At 46.6% G+C, this 27,554-nt stretch overlaps 5 protein-coding genes across 5 annotated transcripts; 2 read left to right on the forward strand and 3 right to left on the reverse strand.

The window, feature by feature from the left end:
- The first annotated feature begins 253 nt into the window (after positions 1-253).
- Positions 254-7,928, forward strand: LOC128711839 (mucin-17). Its single transcript, XM_053806725.1, has 4 exons — positions 254-411; positions 475-7,132; positions 7,205-7,363; positions 7,440-7,928. The coding sequence occupies exons 1-4, from the start codon at positions 254-256 to the stop codon at positions 7,926-7,928; spliced, it is 7,464 nt and encodes a 2,487-aa protein (XP_053662700.1).
- Positions 7,929-11,337: 3,409 nt separating this feature from the next.
- On the reverse strand, positions 11,338-12,765 carry LOC128714438 (queuine tRNA-ribosyltransferase accessory subunit 2). Its single transcript, XM_053809313.1, has 3 exons — positions 12,649-12,765; positions 11,627-12,579; positions 11,338-11,557 (listed from the first exon to the last, which is right to left on the reverse strand). Exons 1-3 carry the CDS (start codon positions 12,763-12,765, stop codon positions 11,338-11,340), a joined length of 1,290 nt encoding a protein of 429 aa, XP_053665288.1.
- A 1,531-nt stretch (positions 12,766-14,296) lies between these two features.
- LOC128712200 (syntaxin-7) lies at positions 14,297-15,545 on the reverse strand. Its single transcript, XM_053807095.1, has 5 exons — positions 15,431-15,545; positions 15,294-15,363; positions 14,705-15,119; positions 14,475-14,630; positions 14,297-14,386 (listed from the first exon to the last, which is right to left on the reverse strand). Exons 1-5 carry the CDS (start codon positions 15,543-15,545, stop codon positions 14,297-14,299), a joined length of 846 nt encoding a protein of 281 aa, XP_053663070.1.
- Positions 15,546-16,616: 1,071 nt separating this feature from the next.
- Positions 16,617-18,344, reverse strand: LOC128714122 (nedd8-activating enzyme E1 regulatory subunit). Its single transcript, XM_053808997.1, has 3 exons — positions 18,277-18,344; positions 17,389-18,193; positions 16,617-17,315 (listed from the first exon to the last, which is right to left on the reverse strand). Exons 1-3 carry the CDS (start codon positions 18,342-18,344, stop codon positions 16,617-16,619), a joined length of 1,572 nt encoding a protein of 523 aa, XP_053664972.1.
- A 1,035-nt stretch (positions 18,345-19,379) lies between these two features.
- Positions 19,380-22,271, forward strand: LOC128713051 (transcription factor 25). Its single transcript, XM_053807914.1, has 5 exons — positions 19,380-19,544; positions 19,686-20,134; positions 20,521-21,570; positions 21,648-21,800; positions 21,869-22,271. Exons 1-5 carry the CDS (start codon positions 19,380-19,382, stop codon positions 22,269-22,271), a joined length of 2,220 nt encoding a protein of 739 aa, XP_053663889.1.
- The last annotated feature ends 5,283 nt before the right edge of the window (positions 22,272-27,554 follow it).

Genomic DNA, 27,554 nt, shown 5'->3' on the forward strand with positions numbered 1-27,554 from the left:
ATGAAAGCCGTGTTAAATCTAGGGCCTTTGCAAAGGGAAAATTGTTCAGTGGTGTCTTTCCTGTGACGCGTACATGCCGCAAAACGGTAAAATTAGCATCATTCCGGTTGCGCTACGCTTTGGAGAGGTAAGCGCGAGCTGCTGCCACTGTTGCCGTTCGGTTCCTTGGTAAGCACAGCAACAGTACCGGGCAACAAATCGGCCAGCCGGGTTATTCGTAGATCGCGTCGGTGGCAATCGAGTGCCGTTGAGAATGGTCGTTTCGAAGGAAGGTAAACGCCGGCGTAAAGTGTCCGCCATTGCACAAGCCGGTGGCGGCAGCACCAATCCGTCATCCGGCAGCGGATCTAACGGCCCCATCACCAGCGTAGCAGCAGAGCGTGATCTTTCTCCACCGGAAATTCCAAAACGGTACGTAATTGTGCGTTTGTTTTAAGAATGCTAGAGACTCCTTATTTTCATCTTCTCTTTCAGCCCGAAAGTGCACGCACAGAGAAAATTCGCTCAAGGGCAGGGAACGGCTTCTTCGTCCTACCTTAGCTATTCTTCTGCACCTCCCACACCCGGCAAAGACGGACAGAATCGTGCTTCACACTCTGGGACGGGAAATGGCACAACACCGACCGTACCCGGCAGTGGGACTGGTACGGATGTCAACCCACAAGTGCCGGAACTGTTACCGAACATGCGACCAAACACGGAAGATTTCCTTACATTCCTGTGCTTTCGTGGAACGCCGGTATTGCCGCCTGCGTTAGACTATTTCAATAAAACCAACTCTGGAGCGACTACAAATGCGGGAAACAGTAGCACCGGTGGAAGACAATCTTCCACACCCGGTGGTTCGGGTAGTTCCAAGCTAAAATCACCACCATCAAAGACAGCCTCATCGGCGAATGTAGCACCCGCTCTTGCGGTACCCTGTTCCACTTCCTCTAAGATAATCGAACCAAAACAAACGCCAGAAAAGCAAGACAATGCCACTTCGACTAAAACCGTGCAAAACGAACCGGTTGCAACTAAGGAAAAACAAATAACTTCAACGTCAGGGACAGCCCCTCCCGCTACAACGTACATCCCTTTCGCTGTCCGCAAACGTGCTGAACAACATCCGGTTCCCGTAGAGACACGATCCGATCGGAAACGTACGCAGGATAAGATGGAGGCACTACGCAAAAAGTATCATGATCAGCGAGTGGCTAAACTACGAGCCACGACACATGGCCAGCGGCAGAGTGGCCGTGGCAATGTTTCAATAACTACCCGGTCTTCAAGCGTTCCCTCGAAACCAGTTCGAAAAGAGCAAGATGACGAAGAGGAGGCGAATGGGTCGGAAAATGAAGCGATGGATGAAGTTAAAGCAGAGGACGAAACGAAGGATGGTACAAACGAAGAGACTAGGCAGGACAAAAAAGGTTCCGTTGAGGAACCAAACGTTGGTAAACGAAAAAGTGGATTACGTAGTGGTGGAACAACTCACGCCACAAGTCCGGTAGTTGAAAGTGCCAAAGGATCGCCTACAAAAATTGCTCGGAATACAAAGCGTGATTCATTAAAAACTGCAAGTGTTCAAGAAGACGCAAGCAAAGAATCACCGGATAAAACAGTTGAAAGTAAAACACCCAACAAAGCGGGTAAAAGCTCACCTCCACCGAATTCACCTGTCGAAGATGCTACCAAACCGAGTGGAACGCGCAGTACAAGCACCGCGAGTTCGAAGAAATCGGTAAAAGAAACTCCCAAGAATTCACCCACACAGCAACAACAGCCTGCGACCGTTGTTTCCGATTTAGAAGGTAAAGAAAAGCGGACGACAAGGTTGTCCGCACTGCGGAATCCGCCTCCAGCAGTGGCAGCCAAACCGGAGACGATAAAAACAGTGAAAGATAAACGGAAGCAGCAGGAACGGGTTGATTTTTCTTCCGACGATGATGAACCTTTATCGCGAGCCACGGGCACGGAGAAACGTTCCTCAGATACGGTAGCCACTAACGAGCTCGGTAAAACGACCCGTTCCGGTAGAAGCCGCAAATCGGAACCGGCCACACTCGAGAAGGATCCGGACGAAATGCCGGATAAAAAGACACGCCGCTCCGAGTCGGTCGTAAGCCGTCGTTCGGACATAAGCTCGCGAAAGTCCGAGTTGCGCGAAACAGGTACGGCGAAGAAGGTGGAAGAACTACCGAAACAGCAGCAACAGCGAGGACGAAAACGGAAAGAACCGCCACAGCCACAGCAGCAGGTAGCTAAATCATCTAAAGAAGAAGAATCCAACAATGAGCTGAAGAATGAGCCGCTCTCATCGGAAAGTGTGGAACCGTTCGACCGTAAGCAACCGGCACCGGGTGGACGAAAGAAACGGGAAACACCCGCAATCGATTCAACCCGAGACGGCACATCAACGCCAGAAGTGGAGGAAAAGAAACCGAAAACGGCATCATCGACACCGGTGGAATCGCTAAGTACATCGAGGCCATCGCGCAAAACGAAGGAAGCGGCCACCTTGTACATGGAGCTGATCGGTAGAAAATTAAACCATGACGACAAGTCGGATGATGATGCATCATCACTGGACAGTCTTGAGCTGCCGAATGTGCGCAAGCTGGAGCGAATGGAAAACGAACTAAAGGCGAATGTCAGTAAGTCACGGGACGCAAAGCAGCAAACATCCGGAACTGCACCCAAGGGTGCCGGTAAAGCGAAAAAGAAAGGTCAATCAACGAGCGAAGCAAAATTAGTACCCGTTTCGGTGGATGATGCAGGCAAGCAGAAACCGGTTGATGAAGCTGACACTAAAATAAATGAGAAAAGCTTTAGTGATTCCGACGAGGAACCGTTGGCTAGTAAATTTCAGCGCAAACAGCAACAAACGCGCAGACAGCCTACGAAAGCAAAGGCAAGCGCAGCCAAATTACCCGCCGGACGTAGGAATGCAAAGAAAGCGTCCGTTCCGGATGAGACCATAACAGGTTCATCACCCGAGAAGAACGAAAGCCCCGAAAAGGTATCAAGGAGTGACGAAGCGGTTCGGCAGCAAACGGTAGCAAAAAAGGGAACAGCGACAACGGCATCGGTAACAACCACCAACAACATTAATTCGTCGCCAACCGGTACAGCTAAACAAAACGGTACGTTGGGTGTTAATATGGTGGTTGGGAGCGTAACGAGAACTCCCACAAAAATGACCACAAACAGTGCTCTGAACAGTCCGGTAGAATCTCCAGCCCTTTCATCCGATCATCTGAAAAGTCCCACCACATCGGAGGGACAGAATTTGTCGAGGTTAAACAAATCGTTAGACAATACGCAGCTGTCCACCACAGTCGAACCGGCCGAAAGCCCGATAAAGATACCGCAAATGTTGAACATCCCGACGGTCATACCGACGCAACCGTCATCCTTTCTGCAGCTAACAACGCCAACGAACCAGCACCAGCAGGCCCCGTTTACCCGTGCCATAAAACCGACGCTTGGAACCACCTCCGGCACAGCAGTGAACAATGTTTCAGCCGACGGTTACCTGTCTTTGAATAAATCCCCCACGGGGACAGCTTTAAACGCGCCCCAGCCGGAAACCGCTATGCCTTTTAATCGATCCGCTGCGGTGACGATAGCAACGGGGACAGTTACTGCAAGCGCGCCTAAAGATTTTACGCTACCACTCGATGAGCCCAATTTCCTTAAGGGATTCGACAAATGTTCATCAACCGATCCGAACGCGGCGGATAAACCGACCGGTTCCCATTCTTCGTTGCTGGGTAACTTGCTTCCAAGCAAGGAGGAATCGGAGAAGATTTTCGGCATAGCGAGCGTTAGCTTGGCGCAAAGTTCCGGTCCCTTGGATACGAAGTGTACGCTTGGGAAGTGTGGTTCCGTGCACAAACCACCGCTAGGGCCACCCGTCCTGACGGAGTCACTACTCGGTGGTACTCTTTCGCCGCGAGATCGCCGCAAAGCAAAGGTCAACATGACACATGAGCAAATCCAGAAATGGATCTGCGAATCATCGTGGTCACCGATCGAGGACGATCTAAAGGATGACGATTTGGAGGTGGTTGAACCGGGCACCCGTACACCACCGCCCCAGTCGACGTCCTTTTCCGCTGCTCAGCCTACACCCACGACGCAGCCCTCAACAGTGGCCGCCTGTTCCGGATGGGCTGGAATGATGGCTTCCACATCCACACCACTTAGCACGCCAACCGGGGGCAACGGACGAGGTAAAGAGGAAAGCGCCGATCGTACTCCGGCAAGCGGTCCAACCGTGTCTACAACGGTGTCCACCGCTGTGGAGAAAAAAGATATCGCTTCCCAACCGGCCCAAAAAGAACCCATCGTTCCGGTGGCGCAAGAATCAAAACCGACGAGCGGTGGTAAAGGTAGCACACACACACCGACAAAAAGCCCCGGCGAGGGACAACCGACGAAGGAAGTGTCCAGCGTACCAACGCCAACAAGCAACAAGCAACGCGAAGCGAAGGATCAACGAAAATCGAAGGCGGAAACACCCACAGCACCAGCTACATCGACACCACGTACTACAGCCACAACGCCCACTACATCGGGTGATCGGAAGCCAATCTACCGGAATGCCACAGGCCGAACGCCCGTTTACAAGCAAGAGGCTCTGTCTGTCAAGCAACCATCTGCAGCAACGCCGCCCACACCAAGCGGACAGCATGTGTCTTCGCTGTCAGGTTCCACGAAACAGGCAGCCACCGGTGGACAAGGATCATCCTCCACGCAGAGCAACAAATTCGGCGCCTTTTCCCCTGTAAACGAACCGAGCGTTTATTCGTTTGATAAGGAGGAAGATTTTATGCCCGTTGCGACACCCTTCCGCCGGCAGCATGGTGGTGCAGCCAGTGGTGGACGACGCGAATCGTGTAATTCATCCGCCCGAGATGAGCCCACGGTCGGGGGTGGCAACAACAAGCGCGATACAACGCCAGTGGCCGACGAAAAGAACGCATTCCAGAAACCACCGGTGGTGGCGAAAGCGAGCAATGTTGGCGGGACGGTGGTCAATTCTGACGAGAAGATAAAACCGACCGAAGTCACCGGTGAGGAGGGCAATGTGGAGAAAAAGGAAGAGGACAGGGCACACACACAGGTAAAACAGGAGGCGAGTGACACGGAGGCGGACGGTGGTGGAGGGCAAACGTTTTACATTCCACTCCAAGGTCCGACGGCTGGTGGCGGTGGTTCTGGTGGGGGTGGTGGTAGCTCCACTGGCAAATCGGCCGATCAGCTCATCCAGGGTGTTGCGGTTAAGCTCGGCACGGAAGGTCCGGACGGTCCGAACCAACGTGTTATAATGCACGCCAAGCTGGTCACGAAGGCTGAGATGGGCTCGAATCCGACCACCCTGCCGGACTCGATGAACGTGCAGGAGTTGGTAAAGAGTCTGACGGCACAGGGAGGTGCAGCAGCGGCACTAAGCAAGGAGGGACTAGCCAAACTACTTCCCATCGGCCTGTTGCAATCTCGTTTCAAGTCTACCGCCCAGACGGAACCGGCGCCCTCGACGGATGCACGCACACCAACGCTAGAAGATCGGGCCAGTGCCGAACCGATGTCACGCGGTCTTTCACGTATCGCGTCCAACTCGTCTCTTTCATCTCAGCGCTCAAAACCGACCGGTAAAACAACCGCAAAAGCAGGAACGGCTGGTCGTGGTGGTGGTGCTGCTAGTAGTGAGGCGGTTTCAACACCCCAGCCGGACAACAATACGGTATTCCCGCGTCGTGACGATCCAGCCCAGATGGTGGAAGCGCCGGTATTTAAACCAACCGAAAAAGAGTTTCACGATCCGTTGGAGTACATCGAGCGGATCGCACCGATCGCGTCACGGTTCGGGATTTGTCGCATCATACCCCCGGCAAGCTTCAAGCCGGAATGTCGCATTGCGGACGATATGCGTTTCATGGCGTACAATCAGTACGTGCACAAGATGCTGCACCGTTGGGGACCGAGCGCGAAAGAGTACGCCGCGATCAAGAAATATCTGGCCACGCAAAGCATTAACCTACAGTCGCCACCGGTTATCGGTGGAATGGAGGTGGATCTGCCACGACTTTACCACACCGTACAGGAACTCGGTGGTCTGAAGGAGGTAATTGAGAAGAAAAAGTGGGCCCGTGTATCGGAGGACATGTGCATTCCCAAGGCGGCGCATGATCGCGTCTCGAAGCTGGACGACATCTACTGCAAGTATCTGTTGCCGTACGATACGCTCTCGCCGGCCGAACGACAGAAGCTGTTCGACGAGGTCGAGGCGGACTGGGCGAAACGGGAGGCAAAGGCACGCCGGAACGCGGACAAGGGCGTTGGATCGGAGATCCGCAACAGTGGCGATTCCGACGAGGATGATTCGAACGACGAAGATGATGAAGAGGACGAAGACGAGTGTTCGATGGAGTGCATCGTGAAGGGACGCAGCATGCCACTGAATCAGTTCTTCCGGATCGCACGCAACACCATGTCACTGTGGTTCCGAAACAGTGAACCGAACGTGGCAGAAATCGAGGCAGAATATTGGCGGCATGTGGCCGTCCGCGATAGCCACGTGTGCGTACATTCCGGTTCGATCGATTCGAGCGCGTTCGGGTACGGATTTCCAAGCCCGAAGGTGAAGGGCTCGTCTTGTGCGAAACATCCCTGGAATCTGAAGGTACTGACAAACAACAGTGGATCGATTTTACGCTCGCTTGGACCGGTTATGGGGATCACGATTCCGACACTGCACGTGGGCATGCTGTTCAGTGCCTGCTGCTGGTATCGCGACCCGCACGGGCTGCCCTGGATCGAGTACTTGCACACGGGTGCGAACAAGATCTGGTACGGTGTGCCGGATGATCAGAACGCGAACTTCCGTGCGGCGCTGACGGTGCTCGTGCCAACGCACTGCCAGAACAAGACGATCTGGTTGCCCTGCGACACAGCGATGGTACCACCGCACATGCTGACCGATCGGAGCGTTTCCCTGTGCCGCACCGAACAGCAACCGGGACAGTTTGTGGTGGTGTTCCCGCGCGCATACACGTCGAGCTTGTGCACTGGATACGCGGTGTCGGAGAGTGTCTACTTCGCTACCAACAGCTGGCTCGATACGGCGAAGGAAGATTTTAGGGTAAGTAGAGAGTGTGGCGGGCGATAATGTGCACGCGGTGGTTTAAATGACAAATATGCTCTTTTGTTGTAGGATATACAAGAAAGCTGCGAACCGACGATGTTTTCCGTAGAACAGCTGCTGTTTGCGATCGCGAACGATCAGCGCAGCAATCATGATACGCTCGTACAAGCGTATCCGATGATCGTCGATATATACGAGAAGGAGAAACAGCATCGACAAACACTCAAGGTAAAGGAGGCGATGATAAAAACGGCAATGTTAGGTTTGATTTATTAAAAAAAAAATCCATTTCTTACCTACCCAGGAACAAGGCGTAACAAAAACGGAACGAATCGAGTCGAAAAAGAAGAGCGCCTCACTGGACGAGTTCGAATGTGAACGATGCAGGGCGAATCTGTACCTTTCGCTGGTAAAGGTAAAAGTGAGTAACATTGATGATGACGATGATGACAATACGACGGTAGATGAGGAGGAACGCATCTACTGCCTAAAGCATGCCGTGAAGCATTTAGCTGACGGAGGCCTCCAGACGAAAAACTGTCGACTGGCGTACACCTACGCGCTGGAGGACATCGAAGAGCTGTTGAAAAAGCTACAGGATCGTATCGCCAACAAGAAATCATCGAAATCGAGTGCTGGCAGTAGTGGTGGCGGAGGTGGAGGCGGAGGTGGCGCCGGTGGTGGCCGTGGTAAGTCTTCGCTCCATCTAGCATCCACATCGTCCCAGTCTTCTTCGTCCTATCAGGCTCCCAGCCATAGCAAGTACGCCGGTATGGCCACGATGTTGAAGTAGGATTAATCCAACAACCCTTTCCCCTACATGAAAATGATCTTTTCCTGTGCGTGCAACTTCTTATGTTCTGCATTATGGTAAGAAAAATGGCCACTGAACAGCCAATTAATTCACGGTAGAATGAAGAAATGATCGCTAGGGATAACCAACATGAATGCGAACTAAGCGCCATATGGCAAAGGTTTCTATTTAAAGTTAGTTTATATATCATATGTACATTTTTTCTTCCTTGTAACGCCTCGATGTGAGCATATCAATCTGAACACATGGAAACATCACGACACAGAAACATAAACCAGAACCAGAGTATTAGTTACAGCATGCACATAAAACATCTTTTTTTCTCCTTTGCTCAGTATTTAAACGGTGGCTGTCGCCTTTTGTGTAATTTCACTTTGTACGGGACAGTATTAACTTGCATCCATATGATCTATCGATAAGCTTACTATCTTTGGATGTACGCGTAGGAATCATAGAAATAATCCGCGAGGCAATAGACAAGAAACCTGTAATCACATTGGGCCAGCTTGCAATGAACTGAGGATATGATTCGTCTTCGATGGACTGCTCACAGTTGAGTATGTCGTGCTGACATGGTTAGCAGCAGGTTACCGCTCATTCTCCAGGGAATGTTAGTAATGGCATGACGAAGAACTACCGGAAACGAATATTAGATGTATGTGTACACTCGGTGTATATAATGTCGTCGGGAGTTAATGCTACGCTTCAGCCGACGCATGGCGAAGACAGCGCACAGCGTTGTTGTGTCGCTCGAAAGCGAAATCGTTTACGGGGAGGCTAAACCGTCATGTCTCGTTTTTAGCAGTAACATGCATTGTTGGAATGATGCTAAGTTACGCCTTGATTTAATGAGGGAATGAGCTTCATTGCCGGTCCTTGGTAGAATAGTAAAGATGGGGAAGATATAGAAAATGGCTTATAATAAACACTACCCTTACCGATGTTAAATATGCGCTTCAATATGATTGAAGGCATAACGATGGACATAACATGAGTGTTTTAGGCGATGGGTAAACAGTAGGTAGGAAATAATGGCACCCGACGACACTCGGAACATTGCAATTAGGCAATGAAAACGCTTCTTCGATCGTAGCACATTAAATTATTAATGGCTGTTTAGAGCGGAAGCAAGGGAGCGACGTTGAATGTGGCCCTACTAGAAGCATCCCTTTACAGACTACCCGGTAGGACTATCCCCGACACACAGAATTGTATATGTATCAGTATGCAAACTTACTGGAGCCTCAAACTACACAGCACATTCCTGAGAGAGCCTACAGCTGTCAGTACCCGGAGACCCGCGTAATGTCTTGGCATATACAGGGAGACTGCACATTAAGACACTGAGACCCTGCTTAGGCTAACCTTCTAACGAAATCCTACGAGTTGACATCCGGCTTCTAAATGAATGTTTCTCCATCGTCCCCGATAGTTTCCAGTAGCACTAGGAGATGTTATAAAATAGGATATTGCCAGTAACGAGACATGCGAGCACTAACTACGTTTGGGCCTTAGTATGCGCATTGGTTGATAGAGTGTGTACCACTGTAACACTAGATATGTTCATTAACGCAAACCAATGCCAACCAATTCATATCGCTTCTCGGCAGTAGGGGCCGCACATAAGCGAAAGATGAGAAGCGTCATTAGGCTTTTTTGAAACAGAGCTGGTGTTTCATACACTGAATTACTGGATGTTTCATTTCCCCCAGCATATATTTTTCTTTACAAATGTAAATTGTGTGTAGTGTGCATATGTTCGTGTGCGAGTGTGTGTACATATATATATATATATATATATATATATAGAGAGAGAGATATAGTTATATGTGTGTCCTCGCATTGAAGGATACATTGCTGAAGAAAATGGCAATCGTGTGAGACAATGGCGCAATATGAAGACTAGTCGGTTGAATGTAGCAATTAAAAATGAAAACTGTAAACGGGAATATAGAAACCATCACATCCGAGCAGAGGTAAGAATTAATTTATAAAGATGTAAGGCCACAATAGAAGGGTCGGATATAGAACCGCAAATGAGTAAAAGTGGATTGCGATATGAAATGATTACAAGTTACGAGTAACGAAAATGCTAATGCTTTAGTAAAGATAGTACATACAATACGGTGAAAATTGGGCAAATTAGTGATACATTTACAACCCTGCACGCATATACATATACCCAATGCCGCCACGGAACAGTGGAATAAAACAGATCCTTTAAATAGTACGGAAAAGATTGCACGAAAACGTAACGTGAATGTTTAATTTGTGGCATAGAAAGAGTTTAGGATTTAAAACAAAACCGGACAAACACGGAAACAGAGCAAAAACATCCAAATCATCTATTTACTGCAAATTGAAACTCCACCCGATGGCCACTTTGGCAACGGGTAAGAGAAGGAACGCTGCTTTGGAGGCAAAGCCCATGCAAAGCCCTGCACAGCAAATTTGGATAAATGGTTAAAGAAAAAGAGAAGCATACACATACACACACGTACAGCCACTTATTAAAAGAGTTCAATATATGTTTAGTAATAGATATTCCCAAAAAAAAAAAATGTCGGTCATAGCGTATTCACTTATTCTACTTACTGATTGCTGGGTTATTTATATAGGATCGTTTGGAATTGGAATTGAGGGGAGCCCATAATAAGGGTGCTTCTCCAGAATTTTGGAAAATATTCGAAATTTCGATCGTGAAAGGTCTTCTCGACTTCTCTACCAGCTTGAGATTACCATCGTCAACTGATCTTGATGTGCTTCCTGGTGATCTTTATGTCATCCGCGGTACCACGAATTGGAAAGAACACATGAAACTCCCTGATGTTCAGGCACGCCGACGTGAAACCGTACAGTACAATAACAAAGACAATGGTTACTTCTGTCCCAGGTGAGATTTCAACGGTCTCTTATGATTGTAATATCTGTTTGTTCTGTCCGTTTTCTGCTCCGTGGACCATTTTCAATACTGTAGAACTTGGAAGTTTTTCCCTTTTGAGAGAGAAGCAACTGCATAAGTCGGTTGTCTAACTCTTTAAAGCGCCGCATCTTGTCCTCAACAAGTGGTGTCAACACTTATCGTATCGTGAGATCGTATGTGGCAGATGTACAAATATGAAACCGTTGTTTATTCATAGGTGACGCAACTTACCACCTTACATGAGGTGTACAAGGGTGCTGACTATTTTGTCCTCAACAATGGCAATGAGTTTTGTGCCAGACATGTCCGATTGCGTAGACGTTTGATTTTCTTTGCGGTTTCCGGTATGTAAATCTTGGTAAAAAAAATGTCTAGTGAATGGTTTATGGTTTCTAATAGATACGTTAGAATGTTATCTTTGTATGCGTCATTGAACGGTAAACCAATTTCATGGTTGTTATCGCTTTACGCACGTTGTTTTTTATTTTGTTTGTCGAGTGATTCTTCGGCTACCTCGACGATGTCTTTCTGCGCTGCTGGCGTTAGAATTTTATCCTCTTTCGATGGTTCATATGGTGGGAGAATTTCCTGTCTGGCCAAGTGCTTCTTCAACTCTGGCAGGGTATCGTTTTGCACGTGCTCCCGGATGGTTTTGAAATACTCGATGTAATGGTGCAGATTATGCCTACAAAGAAAGAACACGTGGTGAAACATGCGTTGGTAGATTCGGTCCATGAAGGGTTCCATAACGTACATCATAAGTAGAATAGGACCAAGCATTTCACGCGTATTGTACAGATGGTGCACATACGCGCGGGAATGTTTCTGGCACGTGTAGCACCGGCAACCGTCCAACAGGGGACCAAAATCTTCCGCCCATCGTGTGTCGGTAGTGTCTAATTCGGTCGTATGCTGCTCGGTAGAGGTGACATCGAATGAAAACACCAAGGCACGATGTTCCTGGGCCGCCTTCAGGTAGACGTAGCTCGTATCAAATATGTCCACTCCCGCCGCGACCATCTCGAGCACAAGCAATGGATCGTACGAACCAAAACAAAAGCGAACCTTCCCCTCCGGCAGCTGTTTGCAAACGTTTGTGACGATCGGTAGCATGGCCGTTCCATCCATACGCGCCACCGATGGACCATTCAGGTGCAGTCCATCGATTAAGTACCCGGCAAACAGTTCATCCGATTTTCTCAGCCACTCGATTGATTTTTCACGCAATTTTTCGTTATACCCACCGACAACGGGACCGATAATGGAGCACGAATGTAAGGTGTCCGATTTACGGTGCCATTCCAGGCAAAGCTCCACAAACTTTTCCGTCCGATCAAGAGACTTCTGCTCACGCTTCTTCGAACTATTCATGTCAGTATCACCATCGTACATCGGCACGTATGCGTCGGGTCGGAACGATTCAACCAGCGTCATGTATTGTTCCAAGCTAATGTTTCTTCGCCCATTTCTTGTGTACATGGGCACCAGATCCTTCTCCGGTACACCCGGGATAGGAATTTCACTTGGATCGCGAGGAAACAGCAGCGTGGCACTGTTGTTTTGTGCGATAAATTCTGCAATCGTCATACGGCTTGCTTGGATCGCATCTTCCATGTGAAGCGTGTTGGAAATGCTAAGATGCAAAAAGGTCGGTTCATTGCACACATGCTGTAGGGCTTCTTTGCTTAGATGCGGTATGCTGCCTCCCTACAAAACACACAACACAAGATGGAAAAAGGGAGCATAATAAAGGGTGTGTTTCAAATCGATGCTTACCTTTGTGTGAAATATAATTGCCGGTGTCGCGAGGGTCAGATTGGGCAATCGATCCAAGCCGCCCAGAACGCCTAACCGGCCGGAACATTTGGTAATGGTACTAAGGGTGAATTTCATGCTGTAACCAACGTGCGAGCAAATTTCGTTGTTTCCCGGCGTGTTTATTTACGAGACGCTTTGACAGACGGACTGGTGTTAACCCTTGAAGGAACAACACTTATTGCTCGATAAAAAAAGTTTGATCATCGAACATGAGTTGATAGCCGGACGAAACCAGGCTGGGCATGTAATGAGAAAGCTTTAGGGACACCAATCAGCTGCAATTAGTATTGGGATTTATTAATATTGGATTTTGGATTGGATTGGAAAAAAAAAAGATATTGGATTTTCGTACTTTGAAGTTCTTTGTAATGTTTCCAACTTTTTCTGCTGTATGTTCGTTGTCTGCCAAAGTTGAAATCTCCCATCTCCCAGCTGCTTTTGAGGAACACGTTGTTGATTATTAAGCGTAGCAGCTCTTTGGTACAATGAAAACGACGAGTCAACGTTACTGCTGAGAAGAACATGTACCATTTATTGATTAGCTTTGCATTGTCTTCCTATAAGTGTGTCACATTTTATGAGTTTAAAAATAAAATTAATAAAAGCTCTGAGAAAAACAAATGACGAACGCCTGTTGCTCCATAACGCCTTGTAGCTTTGGATGTGTGTTTTTCTTTTCTCCTTTCAATCATATATTTTTTTCTTTCTAAAATATCCCAAACGATTCACGCATCTTGTGTCGCCGATGTATCACAGTCGAAATTACTCAAGGTTTCAACTTGTGTGTTTGGGGGTTTCGCTATTATCATGCATATCCACGTTGTCTCCTTCCGAATGCATTTGTCCATACAATATCCAACTAAGCTTGCGTCTCATTATACGTGGCCCGATTCCTAGCCAACTTGTCCATTTGCATGGTAATGGGTGACTAAGAAGAAATTAGATCATAACATACAAAAGAAATGAAACAAACAGGGTGTAATACTAATATAATTTGTTGGTTTGTTACAGTAAAAGCAAATGATTGGAAAAGACTAGGTGCATGCACCACCTCTGCTGTAAACTATACATATACAAGAATATATATATTTCAGAGTAAGCATCAAAAGAATAGAGCATAATAATTATCATTAAATCGTGGGCAATGTGGTTGTACAAAACATTCTTACATTCAATGCACCAAATCGGGGTTTAGTCATTTCAATGGCCCATCATTCGTTTACAACATTCTGCCTTCCGTTCAATCCGTGAAATGGAATGCTTGTTAAAGGGGGCGGTTATGATTTTTGCTCCACACCAAGTTTTTTCGTCTATTAAACTACAATCGTAATCGTTCCTATCGCAGCGCGCAGAAATTGAAATGAAGGGCGACCAATGCGGCGTGCGAGCGTGCTGGCTGGTTGGCTGATTCTTGTAATGGGATCACGCTACAAAAGATAATTTAAATAATTTAAACACAAAACACATTGCACATTTGCTCTAGAGCTTTGGATTGTGTGACGTCCTTCCATATCGCTTCTTTGTAACCGTGCTTGGTTCTATATGTGTATGTATAACGTAGATTCTCGCCATATTTGTTTTTCCTTTCTTTTTTCCGTTTCCACCATTAGCGCTTTAGAACAATGATGAGAATTATGAACGCTAGTATTGCCGCTGCTATCAGCGCAAGAATCAGCTTCTTCTTGCGCGCTTTATTCTACAGGAAACAGGAAAGAAAAGAAAGTGTAATTAAACGTTTCTTATGTTTTTTTTTTGTTCTGCTTCTTTTTCCCTTAAACACCTACCTGATAATGGCTGGCTTGTTTAAGCTGCTGCACACCTTCCGATACGAAGACACTCGTCTGCTCGACCGACGCTTCAATCGAATCCACCTGGTGGCTTTGTTCGTACACCAGTGCGCCAAGCTTTTTGTAAATTTCATTAACACTAACAATATTCTCCTACAAAAACAAGAATGATAATGTGTTAAGGGCACAAATTCGTCTCGCTGTTGGTTCACGCCCTTGCGCATTACCTCCAGCTCACGGATGGTTCGTTCCTGATCCTCCAGCGCCTGGAGATCGATCTCTTCCTGGAGCTGTTCCTGCGTCTGTCCTCGGGATCCGGTAATGAAGTTATCCTCAAACATCGATCCACCACCACTGTTGGACGTGTTGTTATAGTTCGAGCCCATGCTCGAATGATGTGAACCGGGCGGTTTGTTCAGGGCCATTGCAGCCCCACTCGCTTGCCTCGCCTGCCGGATGGCATTTTTCTCAAGATCGACCGTCTTCCGCTGTACCGCCTGAAAAGCGTTCAGGGCGCTCGAAAATTCATCCACCAGTCGGTCACGCTGGATCTTCAAGTGACGTTCCTTGCAATTAACCAGATCATTCAGCTGATTCGTCGTGTCATTTATCAATTGCTGTGTATAGGATCGTATTTGATGGCTGATGAAATAAGAAAAAAACGGATTAAACACGAAATAAAACTCATAACAGTAAGACAACATGAAAAATAGCGAATTGCGTATCAAAATGTCGTGTAACGCGCTTTGTTTGTAAACCATCGAGATAAGATACGATTGAGATGTGCTTAATGGCGCTATAATACAGCACACTTACAGCTGTTGTTTGAGCTCTGGCGAATCCTGTGCCGTGCCGAACTGGTTGACCATACGTTGCATAGATGAAACTGGAGAAAAACAAACGATAAGCTTCACCTACTGAAAAGTTGTCTATTTGTTACGATGTATAGTTACCATTTTGCAGGATCTTCTGGATGCTGGCCACCACGATTTGGGCGGTTTTCTGGAAATCCGCCTCATTGGTAATGTTGCCCGTGGTGGCATTATTGTCGAATGATGCGTAACTCATCTGGAATTGCAAGCAAACACAGTCAGTCTGATGTAATTTGTTTTGCTAAAAGAAGAGCCCAGTAATGGGCATAAAACTCCCGCCCGACGCAACACAGCGAAGTTACAAAGTACACGTTCGTTCGTTCGTTCGTCAATATTGTTACATGTCGTAGCAACCATAGCACGATAATTTGATTATTGCAACAAAAGCGTCACCGTGGCTGTGAATCACATCCGATAAGCCTGCCTGTACCAACACCTGATTTCCACCTACTTACCTTCGTTTCCACTTGTCGCGCTGTTTTGCTATTTTCGTTTGCCTATTCTACAACGCCGTCGATTCCGGTTCGAGAGTTAGAATCCGCCCCTTTCCAGATGGTTACGAACGGGGATTACAAACGTTTGGTTTAGTATGCCTTTAAATGTCGATAATACTTTCGGGAATAAATTTTAGGCATTTAGCACACACTGAGTCATTGTGTTGGTTCTATTCCAAGTGAAAGCTACAGATTCTGAGCGACTTTGGGGGAACTACAAATGGTTCTATTTCAACACTAGCACTACAAGGTTAAACCGTTTCCCTTCACCGCTGTTTCACATTTACCGTGTTCTATTCTTTCCTAAACTCCCTGGTCGTATATTTGGAAGCTTTATTTAGCAAAGAATTGTTAAGATTACGTCGAAATAACAACACACAAATCTCTTCCGCCTACCGTTCGCCTTCGGGGGGAAAGAAACTTTCTGCAAATGCATCCAGATTGACAGTTCGTCATGTCAGCTTCGTTCGTTTAGTACACGATGTTCAGAAGTTCATTTTAAACGGCGTTTCGTTTTATCTACCTTGTCTGCTTCGGCCGGGTGGAAGGATTTCCGCAAACGAGCAAACGCAAATTGCGCAAAATGCGGCTTTCTGTTTGAAGTGTTTCTTAATTATAGCTTAATACCTTTGTGGGAAAATTTATTGTTGGCATTTCTTCAATTAAATTTCTACGCAAAATTGCTTTATTTCTTGACAGTGAAACATATCCGACTCGTAAATATGAACTGTGAGAGCGTGTTTGAACTTAAACACACAATTAACACTAATTAATTATAATTTATAGGTTTCCGTCTGTGAGGTTGAACCATCGTAGATGAACGTATTATCAAACGGACGATACTGTCGCGTCACTAGCTTGATCAGCTCGTGCGCAATGCAACCACCGAGGTACGCAGAAATGCTATGTATTTCTGCGCCTCCATATCGACATATTTCATATGCCAAATCATCGCTCAGCGGCGTACCGATGCCCCATTCGCTTAGCATCTTTGCGGCAATGCTCTTCATACCGGTGGTGTCGGATTCCGCTTCGCTCTCACCCGGCAAACAACCATAGTCCGCCTGAAACCGGTCCAACGCGCGAAGCACAATGTAATGACCCATCAGTGAGTTGGGCGTTTCCAGCACGCTAGCGATGTGCGACGAACGATGGTAACCCTTGTCGAACTCGTCAGTAATCTTCGTACCGCGTATAACCGCAATGTTGGCCGCTTCGCGACAAAACAGCCGAACGTCCTTGTCGGTGATAAGATCGTTCGGTTTGTTCAGCTCCTTCAGCAGTTGACGTGAGCGACGAAACACAATCTCGGCATCGTGTGCTGCCTGGTTGCGGTACACCGTTTGCAAGCTAATGTACGAGTTCGTATCGGCTGTCATGTCGGGCAGAACACCGGGAACCGGTAGCAAACCGTTACCCTCATTGTCCACAAAGTCTTTCAGTGCGCGTGCCATAATCCAGAAAGCATTGCTCTGCAAGAAGGGAAGAAACATGTCGAGAGCTTCATAAAACAAATTCGATCACAATTTGCTCTCGGATCGTTACCTCGGTATTTACATTGACACATCGATCATCTTCCAGTATCTCGCGCACGGACGATGAAGGCTTTCCACCACCAAAGCTTGAATTGACCGCTTTAACAGCCTCCTCGAAATTCTCTTGCTCACCGTCCATCTTCGAACGAATCAGTTCTCTAAGCTCGGATTTCTCCCGATAGGTCGTCGGATAGCGGCCATCGTGTGTGGTGACCCACTCTTGCAAAAATTTGTACAGCACAACCAACCACGGGACTTTGTTCGTAATTTCCGTTTCCTGCATGTGTTTTTTCAGCTCCTCGAAGGGGTGCTCTAGCCGCAGGTCCGTCTGCTTGTTGTCCGGATGCGTTTCGATGACGCAATGTTCACGCAACTGCAATCTAGCGACACCGTAAAACCCAACGGACCGTGCGACGATTAGCGGAATATTCTGGTCCCACAGTACGTTCGACAAGCGCATGATTGTTCGCTCGCTGATGGAGGTTGCCACTACAACGTCAAAGCTGCGGAAAAAGTCCGGCTGCCCGTCGATCAGCTGTTCCACGTGCTCGTCAACGTAATCACCGTTGACATCGGGATTCAGTTCCTGTAGCAGCTGCATGCATCGTTTCGCTCTCGGTTGGCCAACTGCGTCGAGATCGAGGAAAAAGTTACACCCGACATCTTCCTCCGTGACGGGCCGATGATCCACAATAGTGAAACCACCAATGCCGGGTAGCACAATGCCCTTCAGTACTTCGGTACCGAGGGCCGTCGCATTGATCAGACAGATTTGCGCATTTTCCAGCACCGTTTGACCATGTTCACCCCAAAGTCTGGCGGGAAAAAAATCCAGGGAGTAAGTACTTCGTTCGCATTGCTAGAAGCGGAATTCAAGTACACCGACTGCAATACGTACCTGATTTGCCTATCATATTTGCGGCTTTTGTCGGACATCTCGGGAGATTTCGGTGCGGGTGAAGACATGGTGTGAATATTTCTATATTTTACGTAAAACAAATCACTAACGCGCGCAAGACTCGCAATGGTTCCAGCGGCCTCAGAACCGGTATTTATTTTTCTTGTTTTGCAAAAATTAAGTTATGCTGTCAAAATACTTTGGACAGAGCTTTGACAGCGGTTTGTCAAAATAAACAAACCTGGTGAAAAAACGTCACACTATTCGTGAGGATATAGCGAATACAGTAATTTCACTTTGGGTTGGTTCTCTAATCAGCAAATCTTTTGCTCGCCCTTGAAATCTTACCAAAAGAAGCGTTTTATACATACCATTTTTTACTTTCCTTCCAAATTTCCAACTTTCCTTAAATACTTCGTTAAAAGCTCGGCACTATTTGGCTATCCGCACAGTGGGAATGTCCGAGATGTGTTTGACATAGCCCCGAGCTTTTCCTCCCCCAACGAAGAAATCATACTGACTGCGCAGTCAAATTCGGTAGAGAAGAAGAATCGTGCAAAAATATTGTAGCCTCTCCCCGCTGGTGCGTATGTTTTCGTGCATCGATTGCAAAGACGCATTAGTTGTTGGTCCGCAGCTTATTCGAACTGCATAGCCGTGCATTCGTTCTTGATAGTTTTGCGTTGTGCACATAAACAGAGCCACGCACACGGTCACTGTGTGCACTCTCTCTCTGGAGCGAACAAAAAAGGTGTTTGTGAAGACGCAAACGAATGGGACAGTGTTGTGATTAGCGAATTGAATCGGACTCGGAATTGCCAACCTCTGCCTCAGTTTTGTGTCGTCATATTTGTTGTTGGTGCTGTTGTACAGCCGCTGACGTCGGCATCATCTGGGCAGTGCAGTGGACACAACCAACTCAACAAAGCGTTAGTGTTCCACAAATTTTCCTTCCCATCTTCAAACGTACTTTCTCCCCTTTCCTGTGTCGTACGTGGAATCCACTCCCGTGTTGCCGGAATATAGATCTGTGACGTGCTAAAAGTGCATACCGTTGTCAGCTTTCGTTGTGTTGCAACCGCGTGTTGCATGTTGACGGCAAGATGTCCTACCGCATTCTGCGCAAGCTGCAGGGCAATGAGCTGGAGATAAAGGAACCAATCGATGAGGTGTCGGATGGTGGCGATGCCGATTACGACACCAACAGTACCAGCAGCCAGAACCGCAACAACAGCAAGAAGCAACTCAACATCAATCGATATGATCTGGTACGAATTAGTAGCACACCGATGAGAGTGGCATTTTAATTTCCTTTTCTTTTTCTTTCACGCAAACTTCAAAATGCATCTTTAATTACCGTTGGACAACACTCGCCCGATGACATCCTTTCATCGTGGCCCTTTTATCAGCTTAATCAGCAACAGTCGCTATCCGAGAGCGAGGTGAAGGAGGACGATAACGATGAGACGGAAAAGGACGTCGCGGACGGACCGGTCAGTGTGCATTTGGCCGAGGCAAAGAAGCGCAAGAAAAAGAAGAAGAAGAAGACAGGTAAATACATGTCCAGTTCGGCGCGACGCAGCAGCGAGGACAATGCCGACATCGAAGACGATTTTACGCGCACGGTAAAGGAGGTGGACAAACTGTTTGGTAATTTCCCGCGCGACTCCTCGGACCACCACCATCATCATCACCACCATCACCATCACCATGCGGAAGGGGGTGATAGTAAGGCGGCGGGTTCGGTCGTAACCGGTGGTCTTACCGGCAAATCGTTGCTGAATGTGCAGCATAAAAATCTGAACCCACAGTACGAGATGAAGCGCATGTTCGGCAGCAAGGTCGTCGGTGATCAACAGTGAGTATAAAGTAGGCGTCGATTGATGCTTGGCAACACTGCCTCGATGTACTGTGCGAAACCCGGTGCAACAGGCTGTTGTTTGTTGTTATTTAAACCCTTCACTGTCAGTGAGGCTTGATTGTGGATGGATCGATGTCAACAGCTGTGAGGATGTTACGGATTTGTTTAGCTGTGTAAACGCGTATTATTTAACCTGAAAAAAACGTTTATCGGCAAATATTGCATACTTTTTGGAGAGTGCACCCAGCAAGCAATTTTACAATGTTGATTAATTGGTCAAAATGGGTAGAGGAAGTTATTCGTTCAAATGTCCTGACAATTGTCTGTTTTGTGGCTGGTGTGTAAAATTTTCTAATAACGATCCGTTCTTCTATTTCTCCCAGGAACAAACGACGCAATGCCCGTGGTGCGTCGAGGCTGCAAAAGTCCACCTATTTGGTGAACCCGAAAGACTCCTGGCCACCGGTCGGCAAGTCTGGCATCTACATGAATTTGGTGCAGGCACCGGAACCGAGCACCTCTACTTCCGCGAGCGGTCCGAAGGCAGTCTTCGACAAGAACGTGATCTACTTCGCGTTCGAGCACAGCCCTTCGTACCGGTTGGTACAGCAAAAGTTTCTCGATGCCGTCGAGAGCATGGACTCGGAGAATATTATTCACATCATCAACCAGTACCCGTACCACGTCGATTCGCTGATCCAGCTGAGCGAGCTGTGTAAAATGAGCGACGATCACGCGATGGCTTCGGAGCTGATCGAACGTGCATTGCTCGCACTTGAGTCGTCGTTTCACACGATGTTTAGCCTCACGCAGGGCAACTGTCGGTTGGATTACCGGAGACAGGAAAATCGGGCACTCTTCATCACACTCTTCAAGCACTCGCAGCATCTAGAGTCACGGGCCTGTTCGCGAACCGCGCTAGAGGTAGCAAAATTGATACTGTCGTTCGATCCGGTTAACGATCCACTCGCCATGATCCTGATTGTCGATTACTATGCAATACGGGCAAAGCAGTACGAGTGGCTGGTGACCCTGTACGAGGAATGGGACGCCACGAACAATCTGTCCCAGCTGCCCAACATGGCTTACTCGTACGCGATGGCACTCTTCCATCTGAAGCGCCCCGAAGCGGCCGACAAAGCGTTGCAGTACGCGCTGCTAATGTTTCCTGGCGTACTGCGTCCGCTGATGGATGAGCTGTCGATACAGGCGGACAGTCGAGTCGCGGGTCACAACTATTTCGGACCGGGCTCGTACAATAAGGCGCTGGTAGCACTTCAGCAGCTGATGTCACTGTACGTTTGCCGTTCGAAGCTGGTCTGGCGCGATGCGGAACTTTTGCCCTGGTTGGAACGCAATGTGAATACGGTATTGGATCGGGTGGATGCCAAAGAGGACGTTATTGCTGAGTATGCTACCAAACGGAGTCAAAGGTAAGTAACAGATCGAGTGTACTCCACATGATAAGCGGTTGGAGCAGCTTGTTTTTATTGCTTTCCTATCACAACAGGTACGCGAATCCACCACGGCAAGTGCTCCGTCATATTGTGCTGTCGGATTTTAAGGAAAAGGTTCCGCTAGCTCAATTCATCAAGAAGGAAACGGATCCCATGTTGATGTACGACCCGCTGCCGCCACTGGATTCCATCAACATCTACTCCAGGTGCTTATGATTATATTAAAAAAACCATGACTGTACTATAACATATGTTTCCTTCTATCGTTCAGCAGACCCACTCTGACGTCGAGCAACAATCGGGTTTCGAACGATCCGTTGCATCTCTTCTTTCAATCGCTGCTTCCTAACTTCAACGCTCAAGCACAGCCTGCCCCACCGGCTGCCGCTCAACAGCCGCAACAGGCTAATAATGTTGCAGCAGGTGCCGCTGCGGGAGCTGGTGTTGCTGCGGCTGGGGCCGCTGCTGGTGCAGCTGGTGGCGGTGCCGCTGGTGGTACTGTTGCCCCGGACTGGGACCTCGGAAGCATGGCAGCATACAGCAGTACGCTTGTTACGATCGTGGAAGCAATGCGTGAGTTCCTGTCCGGTATCCGTGCGCTCGAAAGACCGAACGATGCGGACGTGGACGAGGCGGAAAGCAGCGAAGAGGACGAACCGAACGATTTTCTGGCGTAAACGACCAAGCGCCTCCATCGGACAAACACGCAAAACAAAAACTGCTGAATTGCTAAAATCTAAATCTTATTCATATATCTACAAAACATAAATATTGCGCTGTGGAATGGCAACGGCCGATAAAGTTAGTCATTAGTAAATAATTTCTTATATCGCTGCCCTCTTTCGGTTAGGCGTACTGTCGGAGTTTCGTTTACGATTGTGTTGTTGAATGATGAGGAACAAAAAAAAAAAAGAGAACCTACAGACCCCCGCCGGTACGATAGAATCGTGCTTTGCGTGTGGGATTAGCTTTGTAAGCGCTTACCAGACAGTGCGTACTTTATACTGTTTCGAAACGAATTTTAGAAAACGCGTTAAGCAATTGATGTTTGATTCACCGCCTTGCACCGGTTCATACGTTGATGGACACGGATAATTTAATGTATTTGCGCTAATGCTAGTTTGTTGTTGTTTCGCGTGCTTAAGAATGATTATCATTGTCTTTGTACCCGGAAGATTCGTCACTTTTCGACTACGTCTACTAAATGTTGATCTTATAATTCGCTCACATTGGTGATGGGACTTCAATTACATTAAAAAACATCGTGTATCCTGTCTAGGCGTGCATTACACATTAATTTTGATCCTGCATGTATCTACAGGTTGGTTCGCTCTATGAAGAACTGGTGACGCATTTAACATTACAGTATCTTAAATACAATGTTTGTGCATTACTTGCAACAACTAAAAGTTTTGTTTGTTTGTGTTTTTCCCTTTGAATGTACAGTTTAGTTACACTATTAAAACAAGTGTCTATATATAAGCACTGTTTATGGAATTTATTTCTTCTACCTTCTAACTATCGTTCCAATCCTCTTTTTTCTTAGACGTAATGTTGAGTGACTTCATGAGACCCGATCATTGGTTTGATCGCAATATATGCCGCTTGATCTTCATATTCTTACAAAGAGGATTTTTTCTAAGCTTAACACTGTTATTCTATCGTCACAGTATCTCAAAGTGCTCCATAACACTTAAAAGCTTTGTTGCGTATGTTTATGGAATAAACACAAAATAGTAACGAAACCGAAGCGCAACATTTAGCAAAATAAATCCTATTTTCGTCACCAAACATGTGTGCGCTACATTTTTCCAAATAAAATCATTCGCCTGTGCAAAATCCGCTCGTCAAATGTGTAAAATAATCGTATCTATAAAAGCTTCCTCCACCTAATGGCAGTAACGGCGAATGCAGCATCAAACATTTGTACTCGATTGTACTTGTGGGGTGATGGAGAACCAGAGAAGCAAACAAAAACAAACAAAACAGGAAACGCTGAAAAGTCTCAAAAGCACCACACTATAAGTGGGTTTGTTAAAATAAAAGAGAGTGTCAAACGGGCGAATACATTGCAAATAACAAGAAATTAAACAAGAATGAAAAAAAGGATTGTAAAACAATACATGTTTCTTTTTCTTACGAACAAACTGAACGTATCAAGAATGAAAGACATAACGAAGAGTAAAACAAGAGTTGAAAAATAAAATAAATCAATAAACGCATAGCAATTATGAAAAAGTAATTAAGTAATTGAAATTACCGAAACCCAACTGATCAACAGAATGTTAAAATGTTAATGAAAAAGAAGAAAGAAAAGAAGTTATTTTGAAATATAAAAAAATTACTTGTAATACAGTTTCAATAAAAATCCTTGCACCGTCAGGAAATAAAAGAGTAACAAAATGAGCGTAAAAATCTCCAGTCAATTCGAATGCGAAACATTCAATTATGCAGAAAAATGCTGCATTAAAATGTATCCTCAATGATTAAACTCATAATTAGCCCTCCCCCCATTGCTGGTGTAGATGGGGCGGAGATTAAAGCACGGCATAAAACTCCACGCGAGATAATCTGTGGCCATAATTACATATTCATGTGGAGGCGAAAGTTTCAAATTGAAGATGGGACGACATTATTATCATTCCACGTTCCGTTGCCACCGTACGAGCGCGGTACCACGATTGATTGAATGCCCTGAGGGTTGTGTGTGGTGCGGTGCCATCATCATCATCATCATCATCATCATCGTGTTCTTTATCGCCGGTGGCAGTAGCATCGGTCGGGTTTATGATTAAACAAACATTCCATTAATTCGCTTCCTCGGTCCGATCTCGTATCTCACCTAGGCTTTCGTGCCAGGTTTAACGAGGAAAAGCCACCCGGGTCTGGCCGGTTTTTGCTACCAGCGGTGACGTGGGTCCGGGAACGATTAAATGTTTGTCAAACGCTTACTCCTCCAAAGTGAGCAAATGTTTTTTCAACTCCACCGAGGGAGCTGTCATCGGGAGGGCGCTGGAAATGTTGTCACCGTGGCTGGCTCGTACATCGCATAGTAAGGACATGCGACCCGAGGTCGGACGCTGGGAGAGAAGCATTTGTTTGACAGTAATGATGGCACTTAATTTTAAGCACCAGTGCGGAATGTATGTATGCACATTGGGAGTGGGAGACCGAGAGTGAATTAAGTGTTGAAATTCATATGGAACTGCATTTAAAAAGGCGGTAAAGGGTCAGTTGGGGTCCTGAAAAGGATAAAATAATTACTAAGTCTAGCAGATAACGAGAATGAACAGAATGTTAGGTAAATGAGATGGAAAGTCCATGAATAGGGCACCATCATAAACAGCAACACTCCAAGCGATCGCGAAAGAATGGTTTGTTACCATTAAATATTAAGCTGTTCTGCTAGCGGTCCGGTAAAGAAGCTCTACCCACTAACGGTATGAAGGATAATAGCTTACCAACACGCCACCATTCATTCATGCTAACAGTTGTGGTCGCTTACCACCACTTAATTTACGTACGTAAAGTGGAAAATGCAAATGGAGAACATTGCTTCCTCCTTCCTGTGTTTTTTTTTTCTTTCGAAAATACCCTCAATAGCACCGGTTGCTGTCCACCGTTCAGTTTGCACGGTGAAGCCGAAAGAGGATCGAAAACAAAAAAAGGGAGGGCGCGATAGAAAGCAAACTATGCTATTCGTCCTTGACGGTAGGCAAACGAGCGCCATCATGTCGGGGAGTCTCCAGGATGCATCGCCATCCTCTTGCTTTTGCCGTGAGCGAAATGCACCAGGGCCGTAGTGTGTTAGTATTGTTTGTTTGTTTTTCTCCGGCCACCAGGCGGGATGTAAACCCGATCTGTAATCGTACATCGTTAGCAAAAGAAGGTCTGCAGCATATTCTATATAACAGTTTAATAAAAGCAATAAACAAATTGTTGTCATTATGTAATGCTTCCTAATTGTTGCGCACACTACTTGGCACATAATTGAAACTGACTAAATGTTTGAAATTGCATCTTTCAAGTATTATTCGGCGTGCAGCCCTTAAAACAGATCTTCAATCTTAAAAAGTGGACTGTAAAAGGTGTAAAAACAGTCAAGTTCTTAATCATTATGTTTTTTTAACCTTCCGATCTCATTAGGCTTCAACTTTAATAGAATTAATTGATTCAATTTTTTTTGGACTAATCCCGAAAATCCTGTTACTCTGTGATTCTATTCAAAATAATTAAATTACTTCGTAACAAATGCACATTAAGTGCACATTAAGAATTCTAAGCACACATTGTTACATTTAAAATGAAAATTGATAATATCCACAGATGATTTTCAACTGTCCCCATTACCATACCATGCTTTCGCCATTAGTAAGTGAGAATATTGTGCAAAAAGAAAGCTCCCAAAGTCCGCCATTGTCTTTCCAATATTAGCAACAATATCATCAAAAGCGCATCAGAGCGGCCTTTATTTGTTTTCCCTCCCTCCCGAGCTTACGCTTTCTTCGCCAGCTATCCTGCCTTGCCGCAATCATCGGAGCGTAGCAACCGATACGCAAACGCGTATCATAAAACCCATCAAGTGTCGACGTTGAGCTTTCGGTTCGGTCAACGTGTAACGCAGCTGGCAGGCGGCACGGTTCGTCGAAAGTGTAACTGTCGAAATGATCTGAAGATCGCCTCCGGGGGCAGGACGAAGGTTGCCGGATGGTTCGAGGGACGTTTTCTTCACGCACCCAACAACATTTCGGCACTGCTTCGGGGGACCCGGAGGCCAAACCGGGTCCGGTTGGTTGTCGTAAAAATCGCTCGATTGAAAGCCCATTCCTTTGCCCCTAAACATCCACTGAACCGAGACCGGGTGGGACCAAGAATGCGTGGGAGTGGAGCTGGGCCGAAATTGGTTTTATTTGATCAATTTAAATTTGAAATTAATTTCAACTTACTTACGCGCGTTCGTTTGGAAAAAAAGCATGCTTGGACGTTGGGTCCTTCTCTGCGTTCTATCGTCCTCCGTCCTAGCTTCCGGGATGGTTCGACTGCCGGAGATTAGATTTTTTTGGGCATTGGCTCCCCGTTAATTTATGCTGCTTCGCGGTGTGCTGTGCGAAGAAAGGTGTACCTTATACAGCGGACATAAAAGGCCAAATATGGATCGATTCGAAGGTTGGATGCATCACGCGTGAAAATCAACGCATCATACTGCGATGATTCACATTACACCTAGCTAACAATTATTGCCTAGCACGAGACATAAATTATGCTCAAGTTTCCACCATCCCCTAAACCGGGCCCTTGTTGGCGCTGCAAGCAAAAACAGCGGGATTGCTCTGCATGCGAAAAGGCAAAATTCGACGCGGCACGCTTGGAGTGCGGGCCGGGACGTGGTTTGAATTCAATTAATTTTCTATTTTAAGCTGCTTCTTGCTTTGGGGGTATTTTTTTTTCTTTTGGCACACGGAAAAGGGAGAAAATGAACGGTGCGGCCCTGGTTACGTTTATCGTTATGAGGTACGCATCATTCAACATCATCGGGAGCGGCGTTTTTACGTGAGACGCGCTAAAGCATCAACATTATTATCATCCGAAATGTGTGCCACTGCCGTGTCTTCCCGTTTCTCTATCATCACCGGACGTCAAAGAACATGTTTTTTTTATTTGTCTAAGCTGAAATGGCACGGATAAATATGTGTAGGCAAAGAGAGATGAGGAGCCAGATGGAGAGAAACACACCGAGAGAAAGAAGAATCTACGGATGATGGAGCTCTTGTTGATTTCTTCGTGCACCACCGGTACCATCATTATGTTGGCCTTATTTATGGCCATTTCGAAGACACGCGTAAGAATGTAAATTGGTTTTACGAGTTCAAGCGTTTAATTGATCGCGAACAACGGTTCCCTTCTGCTTGTATGAACGGGATGAAAGGTATCCGACCAAGCGAAGAAATGTGTATTTTTTT

The sequence above is a fragment of the Anopheles marshallii genome, chromosome 3, assembly GCF_943734725.1.
Source record: "Anopheles marshallii chromosome 3, idAnoMarsDA_429_01, whole genome shotgun sequence".
NCBI classification, from domain to species: domain Eukaryota; kingdom Metazoa; phylum Arthropoda; class Insecta; order Diptera; family Culicidae; genus Anopheles; species Anopheles marshallii.

Bases quoted from the DNA above. Each gene is read 5' to 3' on its own strand.
- LOC128714122 (XM_053808997.1), bottom strand. From the start codon at position 18,344: ATGTCTTCACCCGCACCGAAATCTCCCGAGATGTCCGACAAAAGCCGC. The intron at 18,194-18,276 runs GTACGTATTGCA...TTTTCCCGCCAG, and splicing joins AAATATGATAGGCAAATCAG to ACTTTGGGGTGAACATGGTC. The intron at 17,316-17,388 runs GTAACGATCCGA...CCCTTCTTGCAG, and splicing joins GTGTCAATGTAAATACCGAG to AGCAATGCTTTCTGGATTAT.
- LOC128714438 (XM_053809313.1), bottom strand. From the start codon at position 12,765: ATGAAATTCACCCTTAGTACCATTACCAAATGTTCCGGCCGGTTAGGC. The intron at 12,580-12,648 runs GTAAGCATCGAT...TGTGTTTTGTAG, and splicing joins CAATTATATTTCACACAAAG to GGAGGCAGCATACCGCATCT. The intron at 11,558-11,626 runs GTACGTTATGGA...CTTTCTTTGTAG, and splicing joins GGTCCTATTCTACTTATGAT to GCATAATCTGCACCATTACA.
- LOC128712200 (XM_053807095.1), bottom strand. From the start codon at position 15,545: ATGAGTTACGCATCATTCGACAATAATGCCACCACGGGCAACATTACC. The intron at 15,120-15,293 runs GTAAGTGTGCTG...TTATTTCATCAG, and splicing joins CCAGAGCTCAAACAACAGCT to CCATCAAATACGATCCTATA. The intron at 14,631-14,704 runs GTAATGCGCAAG...TTGTTTTTGTAG, and splicing joins GAACCATCCGTGAGCTGGAG to GAGAATATTGTTAGTGTTAA.
- LOC128713051 (XM_053807914.1), top strand. From the start codon at position 19,380: ATGTCCTACCGCATTCTGCGCAAGCTGCAGGGCAATGAGCTGGAGATA. The intron at 20,135-20,520 runs GTGAGTATAAAG...TATTTCTCCCAG, and splicing joins AAGGTCGTCGGTGATCAACA to GAACAAACGACGCAATGCCC. The intron at 21,801-21,868 runs GTGCTTATGATT...ATCGTTCAGCAG, and splicing joins TCCATCAACATCTACTCCAG to ACCCACTCTGACGTCGAGCA.
- LOC128711839 (XM_053806725.1), top strand. From the start codon at position 254: ATGGTCGTTTCGAAGGAAGGTAAACGCCGGCGTAAAGTGTCCGCCATT. The intron at 412-474 runs GTACGTAATTGT...CTTCTCTTTCAG, and splicing joins CCACCGGAAATTCCAAAACG to CCCGAAAGTGCACGCACAGA. The intron at 7,133-7,204 runs GTAAGTAGAGAG...CTTTTGTTGTAG, and splicing joins CGGCGAAGGAAGATTTTAGG to GATATACAAGAAAGCTGCGA.